We start from the raw sequence: 15,789 nt of genomic DNA, 5'->3' as shown, positions 1-15,789 counted from the left end.
TGGATTTGTCCACTAGATGGTATTTAGAGCTAATATAAGCTATCAGATTTCATCTTTTCTTTTCTCCTTGGTTTAGGTTTGGATGTGACCTATATATAATTGAAATGTACTAATTTTAAAAGTCTCATAGAATCATAGAATATCAGGGTTGGAAGGGAGCTCAGGAGGTCATCTAGTCCAACCCCCTGCTCAAAGCAGGACCAATCCCCAACTAAATCATCCCAGCCAGGGCTTTGTCAAGCCTGACCTTAAAAATATCTAAGGAAGGAGATTCCACCACCTCCCTAGGTAATGCATTCCAGTGTTTCACCACCCTCCTAGTGAAAAAGTTTTTCCTAATATCCAACCTAAACCTCCCCCACTGCAACTTGAGACCATTACTCCTTGTTCTGTCATCAGCTACCACTGAGAACAGTCTAGATCCAGCCTCTTTGGAACCCCCTTTCAGGTAGTTGAAAGCAGCTATCAAATCCCCCCTCATTCTTCTCTTCTGCAGACTAAACCATCCCAGTTCCCTCAGCCTCTCCTCATAAGTCATGTGTTCCAGTCCCCTAATAACTTTTGTTGCCCTCCGCTGGACATTTTCCAATTTTTCCGCATCTTTCTTGTAGTCTGGGGCCCAAAACTGGACACAGTACTCCAGATGAGGCCTCACCAATGTCGAATAGAGGGGAACGATCACGTCCCTCGATCTGCTGGCAATGTCCCTACCTATACATCCCAAAATGCCATTGGCCTTCTTGGCAACAAGGGCACACTGACTCATATCCAGCTTCTCGTCCTCTGTAACCCCTCGGTCCTTTTCTGCAGAACTGCTGCCGAGCCATTCGGTCCCTAGTCTGTAGTGGTGCATGGGGTTCTTCCGTCCTAAGTGCAGGACTCTGCACTTGTCCTAGTTGAACCTCATCCGATTTCTTTTGGCCCAATCCTCCAATTTGTCTAGGTCCCTCTGTATCCTATCCCTACCCTCCAGCGTATCTACCTCTCCTCCCAGTTTAGTGTCATCTGCAAACTTGCTGAGGGTGCAATCCACACCATCCTCCAGATCATTTAATGAAGATATTGAACAAAACCGGCCCGAGGACCGACCCTTGGGGCACTCCACTTGATACCGGCTGCCAACTAGACATGGAGCCATTGATCACTACCCGTTGACCCCGATAATCTAGCCAACTTTCTATCCACCTTATAGTCCATTCATCCAGTCCATACTTCTTTAACTTGATGGCAAGAATACTGTGGGAGACAGTGTCAAAAGCTTTGCTAAAGTCAAAGAACAACATGTCCACCGCTTTCCCCTCATCCACAGAGCCAGTTATCTCGTCATAGAAGGCAGTTAGATTAGTCAGGCATGACTTGCCCTTGGTGAATCCATGCTGACTGTTCCTGATCACTTTCCTCTCCTCCAAGTGCTTCAGAATTGATTCCTTGAGGACCTGCACCATGATTTTTCCAGGGACTGAGGTGAGGCTGACTGGCCTGTAGTTCCCAGGATCCTCCTTCTTCCTTTTTTAAAGATGGGCACTACATTAGCCTTTTTCCAGTCGTCCAGGACTTCCCCGGATCGCCATGAGTTTTCAAAGATAATGGCCAATGGCTCTGCAATCACATCCGCAAACTCCTTTAGCGCTCTCGGATGCAGCACATCCTGCCCTATGGGCTTGTGCTCGTCCAGCTTTTCGAAATAGTCCCAAACCACTTCTTTCTCCATAGAGGGCTGGTCACCTCCTCCCCATGCTGTGCTGCCCAGTGCAGTAGTCTGGGAGCTGACCTTGTTCATGAAGACAGAGGCAAAAAAAGCATTGAATACATTAGCTTTTTCCACATCCTCTGTCACTAGGTTGCCTCCCTCATTCAGTAAGGGGCCCACACTTTCCTTGACTTTCTTCTTGTTGCTGACATACCTGAAGAAACCCTTCTTGTTACTCTTAACATCTCTAGCTAGCTGCAACTCCAGGTGTAATTTGGCCTTCCTGATTTCACTCCTGCATCCCCGAGCAATATTTTTATACTCTTCCCTGGTCATTTGTCCAATCTTCCACTTTTTGTAAGCTTCTTTTTTGTGTTCAAAATCAGCAAGGATTTCACTGTTAAGCCAAGCTGGTCGCCTGCCATATTTACTATTCTTTCTACACATTGGGATGGTTTGTCCCTGTAACCTCAGTAAAGATTCTTTAAAATACAGCCAGCTCTCCTGGACTCCTTTCCCCCTCACGTTATTCTCCCAGGGGATCCTGCCCATCAGTTCCCTGAGGGAGTCAAAGTCTGCTTTTCTGAAGTCCAGGGTCCATATTCTGCTGCTCTCCTTTCTTCCCTGTGTCAGGATCCTGAACTCAACCATTTCATGGTCACTGCCTCCCAGGTTCCCATCCACTTTAGCTTCCCCTACTAATTCTTCCTGGTTTGTGAGCAGCAGGTCAGGAAGAGCTCTGCCCCTAGTTGGTTCCTCTAGCACTTGCACCAGGAAATTGTCCCCTATACTTTCCAAAACCTTCTTGGATTGTCTGTGCACCACTGTATTGCTCTCCCAGCAGATATCAGGGTGATTGAAGTCTCCCATGAGAACCAGGGCCTGCGATCTAGTAACTTCCGTGAATTGCTGGAAGAAAGCCTCGTCCACTTCATCCCCCTGGTCCGGTGGTCTATAGCAGACTCCCACCACGACATCATCCTTGTTGCTCACACTTCTAAACTTAATCCAGAGACACTCAGGTTTTTCTGCAGTTTCATGCTTGAGCTCTGAGCAGTCATACTGCTCCCTTACATACAGAGCAACTCCCCCACCTTTTCTGCCCTGCCTGTTCTTCCTGAACCGTTTATATCCATCCATGACAGTACTCCAGTCATGTGAGTTATCCCACCAAGTCTCTGTTATTCCAATCACATCATAATTCCTTGACTGTGCCAGGACTTCCAGTTCTCCCTGCTTGTTTCCCAGGTTTCTTGCATTTGTGTATAGGCACTTGAGATAACTCGCTGATCGTCCCTCTTTCTCAGTATGAGACAGGAGCCCTGCCCTCTCGTGCGCTCCTGCTTCCTCCTCATTCATGTTATGTTAATGTCGGGCTGGGGACAAGTGCAAACTGGGGTTTTAAAAAGCATAATGACAAAGGGTTAAATGTTCTCCTTCTAGCAGAAAAAAGTGCTTGGGAAGGGAACAAATGCCTCTGAAACTATCAAACTGAACTTGTGGAGATGGCTTTTAAGTCTCCTCCTAAAGAATAAGGGGGTAAAGCTACAAAACCATATGGCTCCACAGGCTCTGTGAGCAACTGAGCCCTTCACATCCCACAAACGAGAATCAGCCTCTTCGTAGGTGGGGTCCTTGGCAGCATATAGCCTGAGAGAGCAGAGCTATGATTCCATGTGTTTATACGGACACATCTGTATCCTACCGACTGTGGATAAGGGAGAAGGCACAGAGAAGGAGATTTCCACTCGGATTTCCACTTGGAAATCTTTTCAATCCGAGAGAGACATGGAAAGTACAGTAGTGTTCCCACCCACTGTTCTTAACCCATTATTTCAACCCCTGTTGAGTCCCTTTGCTAATTTTGGGCCCCGCACCGCAGAATAAATGCCTTGCAAATGGAAGTCTGATTAAAGCGTACAGCTCAGAAACTGACACTCATAGATGTAAGGATGCAGCTGTGCTATTCTTTTGAACTTTTGCACTGAATTACATTTTAAAGTTCTGACAGACTTTGGTTTCAAATTGAAGTTGAAACATTAAAAATACCAAAGCATACCTTGGTTACAACAGAGAGTCATCTTTTCAGAAAACAACTGAGAGACTCTGGACAGTTTAAGCATTATGCCATATAGATTTTTTTTTAAAGTGTAAATATTTATTCCTTATGAACACTGTAGCCATTTTTCTCTGTATTTCAAACTTCATCTAAAGTGCTTAGAGGTAAAATAATACCTTGTTGGAGAATTGTAGCATAATAATGCTTAGCACTTGTGCTTTACAAATGCTGCAATATTAGACTCCAATCGCAAACTTTCTAAAATACATAATTATGGGTAGAATTTTGGTATGTCAGCATATTTTGGAACTGGACTGTAAGCTTTACTGAGATTGCTGGTTTAATATTTATCAGATTTTATATTCTGAAAAAGAAACATGTACCTATTACATGAGTAAACAAATGGAAAAACCCAGATCTTTCCCAAATTTGCATTGCCTGTACAGTCATTTAGTATCTGCTGCCAAGACACTGCTCAAATAAAGTTGAAGGTAGATAAAATGCTGCTGTTATAATTAATTGTCTGATATGCTGTGAAAGAGAGTGCCTTGGAAACATATATTTGTGTTTTAGGGGAAGAGATATCTGGCTCTGATATCAGTGGTTCTGAAGATGAAGATGAAGAAGAAGAAGAAGAAGATGGGGAGGTTGGAGAGGATGGGGAAAAGCGTAAAAAACGAAGGGGTAAGGTATTCGCATGCTCCAATTCTCTCGTCCTTAGTCGTCAAGAAGTTGACTCCGGAAATTTCTTTGCATGAAGGAATCAGTATGCAACTTTGCATAAGTATGAACTTAACTGAGACTGTAGTAAAGTTCTACTGCCCGCTGCAATTATCATGCCTCTTGTAGAAACGAAGCCATTTGAAGCAGTCAGTCTAGCTAGACTGCTATACCTTTATATAGCATCTGCTTCCACTTAGGTAGTTTTGCTTGTAGTAACTTTCTCTTACGTGGTGGTTCCCTGGTTACAAAAGGGTGGCCATGTATGGCTTGTTACTGTGCGCATGTCTATGAGACTGATAGCAAACCCACACAACAGAACTGCCTCTGGGATATGGAGTTGTGGGGAGGGAGTAGGGTTGCCAATTTTGCTTCGCTGTATCCTGAAGGTGTCGTCACATGACATAATCTTTAATTAAAGATTAATCCTTGAATCCTGGAGACTCCAGGACAATCCTGGAGGGTTGGCAACCCTGGGAGGGAGAGTCTAACGAGCTACCGCAAGGAGAGAGAGCAGTTTCTAAAAAAAAAAAAAAAACAAAACAAAAAACAAAACAAAAAACAGGAAACTTAGTGGCCTTGTCTAATAAGAGCCTGCTGTGTATATGGAAGAGATGAAGGAACTCCCATTGATTTCTCTTTGCTGGGAGTAAAGACTGTAGGAATGGGCTCTAATATTACAAGCTAAATTCATCCTGTTCGTTAAACTATTTTTAGTGCTCAGACTTCTTTCCTGTCTGAAGTGTAGAATGTGTTTAAACAGAATTCCAGACTTAATGCTGGAAGGAATCTGTTACATTTGGCTTGTCTTTCATTAGTGTCACAAATTGTCTGTTTTCTTCAGAGGGGCCCCAAGCTCAAATGCCAGTTTTAATTAACCTTTTTATGTTTAAAGGTTTACTCAGATGTAAAAAGTGCTTCTTGCCACAGTGAACTCCCAGAACTCTGTCCTGAGCCTAAATTCTGCAGCTTTCTCTACAATTTGTTTCATTGTTGGTGTTTAAGGAGGCTTCAGTCACATTACTGATGATCAGTATTGCAACATAATCATATTAAATCTACAGTATGATGTATGGTTTAAACAAGTCATTTCAAGCTTATGTGGGATTGTTTTTGATGGGTAATGTTCATGTTATAGCTGTTTATCGTGTTCAGTCAAGTTGCTGCTAGTGCTGTTGGCATGGTTACCTGGTGTGTTTTTAAAAATCCACAAGTGGCCTTTCTGTTTTGTTCACATGCGTTCAATTGGTTAGATGATTTTACTTTTACATGTACTCTACTTGATGTTCATAATGGGTTATCAGCCCATAAGGGCAAAAAGTAGAATTGTTGTAACTGGTCTTCAGTACAATTACAGAAGTATCTCTGGGGCTGAAGTTCTGCTCTCGGATTAACTGGTGCAAATCCAGAAGGTTATCTGAGTGCAGAATTTAGCTCAGTGAAGTAATATGCCCTTCATTGTTAAGTACTATAAATCTTCAGCGTATGCCAGTTCAGAGGATTGTATGGTGCTATCTCCTGTCAATTACGATTCATTGATTCTAGAAATTCATTGCCTATACCATTGTTTAATAGGTCTGTAGCCTAGCACTTGTCTCTTGTGCGAGGGTCATTTCTTGTGGCAAAAAAACTGACCACCACTACTTATGTTGCTGCGTTAAACTAGTTGATTCCAAATAGCACGGTGAGTCAAGTGTTCTCTTGTGATTTAGTTACCTTCGTGACCTGATCAACAGGCTTCTTTTTAGTAACTGCCCCTTTGCAGGCAGGTATTATGACCCTTTATAGGACAAATCCTTCTTGGAGTCATGTGCCTGATAACAGAATGAATGGTGCATAATATTTTTTTCATAATCTGTAGAATTAAGGTGAAAATAGGCATGTGGGTCACTTTTCATTTTGAGCAATTACCCAATATGACTAGTGATTTTTTTGTTGTCTCATACTAGACATGGTCAGGATGGATTTTTGCTGAAATATGGTTGTTCTATAGCCTACATTTTAGAGTATACAATGGTGGCTCTACAGGAGTGAATCGAAGTGGGATCCAAGCAAATGCTTCCAAACACAAGTATTACTTTGCCTTTTCAAACCAGTTTGCTGGTTCTTCTGGGCTTCTTTGGATTTCTTTCTTTTGGAACTAATTTTTAGCTGTGTGTTTCTTCATATTCTTGTTCCTTCTTTCCTGGGTTTTCCGTGGGTCTTACTTTTTTGTTTTCCAGGCAGTAGCAGCACCAGTAGTTCAGACTCCACATGCTCTGTCATAGAGAAACCTCTGGATAAGTCCTTCACTAGTGAGTGGGAGCTCTTAAGTCGTTTAACAAAGCTTTGGCCTTTCCATAACCTGTGCACTCCATTTTGTAAATGCCACACTGCTCCCTGCCACTTTTTTTATTTAAGAGAAAAATGTGGGTTTATAAATTGGCTAAAGCATGCTTTTCTTTTGCTGCTTCCAAGCTTTAAACAATTGTTCAACGTGCAACTTAGCTTAATGTTTGAGAAAATGTAAGGCAAGTTAGTGCTTTGTTCGAGCTAACTGTAAAGAGAGGGGGGAAATAGCATGGAAAATCCAATTCCAGTTTTTGTTTCATTGGCTTCCTTCTTTATTGAGACATTGGCAGAGAACAAATCAGTGGAACAATCAAAATCTTACTTTAGATTTATAATCTGGAAAGGGGGCTAGATAGCATCTGATTAATTCACAGTCCTTTGATCTAAAGAGATCTGGATTCAGATCTTTAAGGGTGGCAAGTAAATGTGACTTGTCTATTGTGGAAAGATATCCAAGTCACTGTAAATCATCATTTGCTTGGGCATCATTGTCATTCTTTGTTCAGAGAAGGGGCCAATAGTCTGGATGAAGAAACTATTGGCTTAGTTGCCCCTGGCTCCAGGCAGGGCTTTTTGGTCCCCTTATAAACACCAGAATTAATTAATTAATTATGGCTGTTTTACTCAAAATATTCTTTAAAAGCCCTAATTCCAGATTGGTGGGAACTTTCTAACACTAGTTTGTATCTTACTTCTGCAAGCCCAAGTCACACTTTTCCCCTTTCTTAGGCAGAGAGAGGCTGATAGTTCATGGTGTTGATATCTTCTAGTTTTATCTAAAAAGGAGAGCTCCTTAGTTTCTAAACTGTTCATTTATTGGTGGTATTAACATTTTTCCACCAATAGTAAAATACAAAATCCCATTTACTTGTCACAGTCAAGAAGGCTTAAAATGTAAAAACCCTCTAGTGGTTTACTTTATTGGAGGCATTGAAATGCATTTGCTTTTCCAAACTTGCTTTTAACCAGAATATTTGGGTGTGGGCAAATCACTTAATGGCAAGTTGTCTACTGAAATACTTAGTTGGGGACCAGTCCACCTCCCATCAGTCAGTGAAGAGACTCCAATTTATTACGGTGGAAGTTGGCTCAGACCGTCAGTGGTAGAATAAACACTACTTGTTCTACAGTCAAAATAGTAATTGTCCTCATATGTTGTGTGGATCTTTTGCATGTCGTCTTCCTTCTGCATTATCTTTTTTCTTTTTCTTTTCCTGTTTCATTCTGATCACACCTGCTTGAATAACCAAAATTAGCCATATACCTCTATGGAAGCATCAGTTACTGCAAATTAACCTACTAATATCCTGTTTAATTGAACATAGAAATCTTGTGCTGAAATCCCATATGTGCAGTTGATCATATAAAACAAAGAATTGACTTGGAAATCTCGCTAAAATGCAAAGCAAGCTTTCTTTCTGTGTGCTAAGGTTTTACAGGTAATGTAAAAAAAAATTGGCTACCTTGAAAACATAACTCAGTCTTACTTTAGGGTGGTAGGTGCCCGCTTTGATGTTTCTTAGGGCATGATCTTTGCGGCAGGCTCGTAATGTCATATATAGAATCTGCGTTATATTGAACTGAATAGGAGAATGCAAGAATGGTTTGAAGATTAATCTGAATATGCAAAAAAAAAGTATCCTTTGGTTCAGAAAATTTACTCTGGCCAACCATAAATCGTAACACAAATATTTGCTTTAATGGCCTCTTATTTCTCAATGATTATTCTGCTGATTTTTTCTGTCTGTAGATGCAGATTTAGATTAATCCTTATACTGATACTGATGATCTTTATAACAAAACAATCAAGCAGTAATGTTTTTCTTTTTCCTCCCTTTTTTATGCATATGCTGCCTATCTGCGATTTGCTTACTACTTCCTCTTAATGCAAGATCAAGCAGGTTGGTGTGATTGATTTGTGATCGATATAGTACCGATACAGAGCTTGTAAACGGTCTTGCTGCTCAATCTAACTTTCATTCTTTAAAATTGAGAAGATCTAAGAATGTGTTTTGACAGGTAAGGCTCCTTCATTCACCTGTCCCTGACCTTTTTGCTTAAGGATTTCTCTATATAGAATTTCACAGAAAGCTCAAACTTCTAAAGGATATTGCCCAAAGCTTGGTCAAGCAACATATTGCGGCTGTGAACCTACATGTTGCTACTTCTTACCATTGGGCCAACAGGAGAAGCAAATGGAATCTAAACCAAATTATTTTGATTGTCCTGTTCCTGAATTACTGTCACACATCCTGCCATGAAATTATATACTACACCCAAATACCTACATAATTCCCCCTCCCCACCCCCATTTCTGGTGGGTGTGGGTGTGTGTATTTAAAATGGGGCTGTTGATTAATCTTGGTTAACTCACGCGATTAACTCAAAAAAAATTAATCGTGATTAATCACAGTTTTAATTGCACTGTTAAACAGTAGAATACCAATTGAAATTTATTAAATAGTTTGGATGTTTTTCTACATTTTCAGATATATTGTATTCTGTGTTCTAATTGAAATCAAGGTGTATATTTTGGATTACAAATATTTGCACTGTAAAAATGATAAACAAAAGAAATTGTATTTTTCAGTTCACTTCATATAAGTATTGTAGTGCAATCTTTGTCGTGAAAATGCAACTTACAAATGTAGATTTTTGTTGTTGTTACATAACTGCACTCAAAAACAAAACAATGTAAAACTTCAGAGCCTACAAGTCCACTTAGTCCTCCTTCGTGTTCAGCCAATCGTTTGTTTACATTTACAGGCAATAATGCTGCCCTCTTTTTTTTTATTTACAGTGTCACCAGAAAGTGAGAATTGGGCATTTGCATAGCACTTTTGTAGCTGGCATTGCAAGGTATTTAGGTGCCAGATATGCTAAACAATCGTGTGGCCCTTCATGTTTCGGCCACCATTCAGGAGGACATGCTTCCATGCTGATGACACGTGTTAAATAATGCATTAATTAAATTTGTGACTGAACTCCTTGGGGGAGAATTGTATGTCCCCTGATCTGTTTTACCCGCATTCTGCCATATATTTCATGTTATAGCAGTCTCAGATGATGAGACAGCTTCATTTTAAGAACACTTTCACTGCAGATTTCACAAAACACAAAGAAGGTATCTATGTGAGATTTCTAACCGACCCAAGGTTTAAGAATCTGAAGTGCCTTCCAAAATCTGAGAGGGACGAAGTGTGGAGCATGCTTTCAGAAGCCGTCAAAGAGCAACACTCCGATGCGGAAATTACAGAACCCGAAGCACCATAGAAGAAAATCAACCTTCTACTGGTGAGATCTGACTCAGATGATGAAAATGAACATGCATTGGTCTGCACTGCTTTGGACTGGTATTGAACAGAACCCATCCTCAGCATGGATGCATGTCCACTGGAATGGTGGTTGAAGCATGAAGGGACATATGAATCTTTAGCGCATCTGGCACATAAATACCTTGTGGCGCTGGCCACAACAGTGCCATGTGAACACCTGTTTTCACTTTAAGGTGACATTGTAAACAAGAAGTGGGCAGCTTTATCTACTGCAAATGTAAACAAACTTGTTTGTCTTAGCGATTGGCTGAATAAGAAGTAGGACTGTGTGGACTTGCAGGATCTAAAACTTTACATTGTTTTGTTTTTGAATGCGGTTTTTTTGTACCTAATTCTACATTTTGTAAGTTCAGCTTTCATGATAAAGAGATTGCACTACAGTACTTGTATTAGGTGAATTGAAAAATACTATTTCTTTTTTTACAGTGCAAATACTTGTAATAAAAAATAAATATAAAGTGAGCACTGTACACTTTTTATTCTGTGTAATTGAAATCAATATATTTGAAAATGTAGAAGACAACCAAAAATATTTAAATAAATGGCATTCTAGTATTGTTTAACAGTGCGATTAATTGCGCAATTAATTTTTTAATCACTTGACAGCCCTAATTTAAAAATTAATGAGGTGATGTTTCAGTGTCTTTACAAAAGTTGTGTGTGTATGCGCAGTGGAGAGCCTTTTACCAAATGATGATGTTTGGCAGGGTATTCTGCAGGGTTTTTTTTCTTGTTTTTTCTCCCCTGCAGTAGCGGTAAATTGTTGCTATTGGATTTTCACACATTCAAGTTAGTTTTCTTTTGTCTAGATTTTGTTAGAATGCAGCTGGGAAAAATCAAAACAGGGTAAATAAAGGGTATTTTCCACACACTAAAAGTTCTAGAAATCTAAATTAGCTTGGTATCTTGCTATGCTCTCTGCGACCCCTCGTGCAATTAATCCGAAACCTGTTCATGTTCATATGCATTGATATGTTGTGCAGTTTTGTAATTAAGATCTTCCCAATCCAAAGTTATTTTTCAACTAATGTTGATCTCTGAGATTTGGAGGATGATTTATAGGAGCCATTCTTCTTGTTCTAGAATTCTGAATTATTTTCAGATGACCTTATAGGGCTACTGAACTCAGTCTGAATACCAGTTAGCTGCTCAAGTTACCTCCATTGTAATCACGGAGGTGTAGTGTAAAAAACTGGTTTGTTTTTTACTTTTTACCAGTGGTCAAAGTACTACCTTTATAGACCATTACAAATCGCACCACCCCAGAATCTCTGAATGGATACTGCTACAAAGACAATCTGAGTCCACAAGCTGTTGTCCATCCCTTATCTGCTGTTATCTAATCGGGCTTTTCTGCATTTCTCTGCACATTGTAGTTCTTCATTGTGGACAATACAGTCTTAAAAGATCTTACTGCTAACTTTCGCAGTGACGTTCCATAGGGAATGCAGTACAGAAGGGTATCTTGGAGAAAATTTCTTCCAGTGTGAATTTTTGGAAAGTGGAATTCTGAACTTAGCTTTAGAACTCAACTCTCCTAACAGGCTACAAAAAGAAACCTGAGCATCTAATTATAAAGAGAAGTGATTACATTTTAAAGTTTGCTTAAAAAATAAACTCTGTATTGAACTGTGCAGACTAACTTTTCATTATCCCTTTAAAGTAATTTAGGTCTCAAACTTCTGGCTTTTTTTTAAGATGGCAGACTTTTTCACAACGGTTTTATTCTTTTTTTAAATTTGATTTTACTATTATACACTAATATTAGCTTAATACTTCTGTGTCCCCAGTGGCAATAAATAGCAAAAGCAGGGCTTGAATGGCTTGTAAATGTCACTAGATTTCTAAGATGGAACTAGTCTGGTGTGCACCTAACTCTTCTTCATATAAGTCAGTTACTGTTTTTCTTCTTGTCCAGTTTCCAAAGTGCCACTGGATGGCTTTGTTGAAGTCTTAATAACAAAGCTACTCTAAAACGTTTAGTATAAAAGTTGCCTGTGTTGGACAGTGATGTGATACAAGCTGGTTTCCTGACAGAGCTGGGAAGCATCACCAGCATCTATTAAATATCCATTTGCACTGAATAGTACTATTATACACTCCAGTAGGAGCAGAGATAGGGTATAACTATATATTGCCATTGAAATATTTTTATTTAACTTTTGTTGAAAATCACATTTAATTTGAAATCGGATGACAAGATAGTGAAGATTTCTATAATAAAAGACAGTGTTTTATTTTTGTCATCAAATAATTCATCCTTAACCTGAATCTTTCCAAAGGCAAGAAGAAAGTTTCCCCAGATAAAATGGTAGAGATGCAAGCCAAGATTGAGGAAGAGAGAAAAGCACTTGAAACCAAGCTTGACATGGAAGAGGAAGAGAGAAACAAAGCCAGGGCTGAACTGGAGAAGAGAGAGAAAGATCTGCTCAAAGCCCAGTTAGTACTGTATCATAAGAACAATTTTTTTTTACAGTTCAGTAATCAGATCTAATTAGGGATGTGTGACTGGTGGAAATTCAAATGAATTGGTTGATTAAAGCAGGGATGCACAAAATGAATGCTCTCCTGTCCTGCTGTTAAAGCAAATGAGCTTCCTGTGTAGGTTAGAGCTGGTCAGAAAATCCAATTTAAAAAAAAAATGCATTTTTTAAATTTTTTTCAAAATTTCAGCCAGCTTTAAAAAAAAATAAAATCCAAATTTGAAAAAGCTGGACAAGCTCCTGTATGTATTGACTGCTAATGAAGTAGTCAAATACTAAGAACCATCATAACAGCCTTTACTGCCATACAGTTTAATGAGATGGAGGTGGTTGATTCTGGGCACAGAACTTATCTTGATGTGGAAAGACTGATCCAGGCTGGAGCTGAAAAGTGACCTGTGAGTTCTCACAGGGCCTCAGGGCAGAGCACAAGGCACATGGCTGGTGGGACAAGGGCTGGAGAGGTAATGGACTCCTGTGTGAAGCCTCCATGATCCCTGCTTGTCTTACTCTGGCCCCCATGTGTGATTATTTTCTCTTCTCCTTCCCACCAAGGCCCTGAGGTAAACAGCTGCTGCTGCCACCTCTTATTCTCTCTCCTCCTGGGTCCCCACATTGCCTGAGCCCCAGCAGAGGGAGCATTGAAAGTGGAGGAGGAGACAGTCTCCCTGATCTCAGTGCCCCAGCAGCCCCCAGTGGAAGGGAGGATTTGCAGCAGGAGAGACTGTTCACTGTCAGCTGCCCTGTTTGACTTTTAGCTGCAGCTCTCTCCAGTAACTTGTATTTTCTTCTTCTTGCAGTCTCGAAAGTGAGATGAGTGTTCAGGCCCTCTCCTGCCCACAGTTCAGACCCATTGTTCAGGCCAGGCCCCACCACTAGAGAGAGCCTGGAATACATGGTGTTCCACTCCCTGTCTCTCTCATCAGACAGGAACACCAGTCGCTGCTGGAGAAGTTATCAGCTTTGGAGAAGAAGGTGATTGTGGGAGGTGTGGACTTGCTGGCAAAAGCTGAGGAGCAGGAGAAACTTCTAGAGGAATCTAACATGGAGCTTGAAGAGCGAAGAAAAAGAGCTGAGCAGCTTCGCAAAGAGCTTGAGGAAAAAGAGGTTTGATTAGCTTCCTTATTGTAGTGCTGATGATCTTAACTGACAGGACTGATTGTGCTCACCTTCCATTGTCTCTCTCAGCCTTGTGTGCACGCTTGATATGGAAGCTATGGCAGGAGCTGATGCCAACGTTCCTAGAGACTGACACCTGAAATGGGTAGGCAGTTCTCTGGCACAGAAGTGTGTGCAAGGACGAGCTTTATAGCAGCGCGTAAAAACAGTGGGGCGTGTGTGATACAGATCAGTGTAGGCAGAGCCGGCACTTCACTTAGTCCAAGTAGTTTCTCCTCTGGCTATACCACAGCCAAATGCTTCTCTAACAATAGTAAATTGTGTGTTGCCTTTTGTTTTTAAATGTTGCAAACAGCAAGAGCGCCTGGACATTGAGGAGAAGTACACCAGCCTGCAGGAAGAGGCACAGGGCAAGACCAAGAAGCTGAAGAAAGTCTGGACAATGCTAATGGCTGCAAAATCAGAGGTCAGTGTCCAAAAGAGTTGTTTAGTTAGTATTTCCAAAACAGACTTAGTTTGTAAATATGTGCCCTACACTATGTAACCCTGGAAAAGTGCTTTACCAGTGTCTTTATAAAGCACCTCTTGGTTTGTATGTTTTCAGAGAACTAACTGAACGCTGGTAATCTGAGCCTCTGGGGGTTACATCTTCAAGCTTTTCTCTGAATCTACGAGGGCTAGGGTGACCAGACAGCAAGTGTGAAAAATCAGGACGGGGGCAGGGGGTAATAGGCGCCTATATAAGACAAAGCCCCAAATATCAGGACTGTCCCTATGAAATCAGGACACCTGGTCACCCTAATGAAGGCGAGAATTATTTTTCTTTGAAATGAAAGCGGAGGGTCTCATTCATATGACTCTGGGAGCTGGAGCTTTAATAAAATCACCAGTTATCGCTAAACGTGTTATAAAATCATCAGTTGCCAACACACTTGCTCTGCACAATTGCCTGCTTCTGCTTGACTTGAATAGTCTCTTATCTTTTCTTTCAGAGTAATGTAATCACTTGACAGAATATGGGATTAATAATTTATCTTAGTTGTATCTCCCTTGGAATTTCACTTTTGTTGTTGTTTTTTTTTTCTTTCTCTCCTGTGACTTTTCATCTCCGTGGCATATTTTTCTCCTTTCTGTAGCTTTTTTCCCCTATCCTATCCTTCTGGCCAGGATCCCCAATCACCCGCCACCTGGTTACCACATTCTTTCCCTTTCCCTACAACCTGTGGGAGCTCAGAATGTCTGTTGGCTGGTGCCTGTAGCCCATGCTGCAGGAGGTCTTCAGGCCGAGAGCTGCTTCCTGCAGTTGCCTGAGCTGCATAGTAGTCTGTTGGATAATGGGATTTTTTTTAGGGTGTGCAGGTCCCTTCCTTCAACAGGGTATACCTAGACTGCTCTGCTCCTGGTTTCTTCCAACAAGTGCAGAGCAGGGATTTGCAGAAGTCTTGTAGGCAAAAAGTGCCAGTCTGAGCTCGTATGTTTAAATTTATCAATTCTTGGGGATAGTTTATAATAAATGAATTCATTTTGCCTGTGAATTTAAATGGAGGTGGAATGATGAAAGGCCAACAACTTTTTGAAGGGCTTTCATGTTTGAACTACTTCTAGCTTCCTGATGGCTTGCTTTATTGTCCATAGATGGCAGATCTGCAACAGGAACATCAGAGAGAGATTGAAGGATTGCTGGAGAATATTCGGCAGCTCAGCAGGGAGCTTCGTCTTCAAATGCTCATCATAGATAACTTCATTCCTCAGGACTACCAGGTAAAGGAAGGGAAGCCTAGTCTTGGATTTGGGGTTTTTAGTAATGTTAGACACACCCATTGATTCCTCCAGCATTCCTTCTGTCCCCATCAGTAGTGGGAGTGACTCAGCACACCTCATCTCTGTATCCAGTTTGTTAGAGCTAGTAGGTGTTAAATAGCATCGCACAAAAAACAATGAGCCACTTAAGATTCTAACTTATGTATATATTTGTAAAAGAGTATTTATAAAACACAGCAAACCTCTAATTGAATTTAATTAGAAGGAAAATCAAGGTAATTAGGTTTCAGA

At 40.7% G+C, this 15,789-nt stretch overlaps 1 protein-coding gene across 2 annotated transcripts in view; it reads left to right on the top strand.

Annotated features, from left to right (window-relative positions):
- Positions 1-15,789, top strand: part of KIF3A (kinesin family member 3A) — a 38,272-nt gene that overhangs the window by 12,882 nt on the left and 9,601 nt on the right. Inside the window, exons 9-14 of one of the 2 annotated variants that reach the window (XM_073355658.2) lie at positions 4,323-4,433; positions 6,692-6,763; positions 12,418-12,574; positions 13,545-13,725; positions 14,093-14,203; positions 15,373-15,498. In XM_073355658.2, the coding sequence (XP_073211759.2) occupies positions 4,323-4,433; positions 6,692-6,763; positions 12,418-12,574; positions 13,545-13,725; positions 14,093-14,203; positions 15,373-15,498 (758 nt within the window). The remainder of the gene's footprint in view (positions 1-4,322; positions 4,434-6,691; positions 6,764-12,417; positions 12,575-13,544; positions 13,726-14,092; positions 14,204-15,372; positions 15,499-15,789) is intronic. The other variant, XM_073355661.2, reaches the window with a different exon arrangement.

The sequence above is a fragment of the Lepidochelys kempii genome, chromosome 8 (genome assembly GCF_965140285.1).
Source record: "Lepidochelys kempii isolate rLepKem1 chromosome 8, rLepKem1.hap1, whole genome shotgun sequence".
Lineage (NCBI taxonomy): Eukaryota > Metazoa > Chordata > Testudines > Cheloniidae > Lepidochelys > Lepidochelys kempii.
Note: the sequence above shows the minus strand (reverse complement) of the source record. Positions and strands in the feature narration are given on the sequence as shown.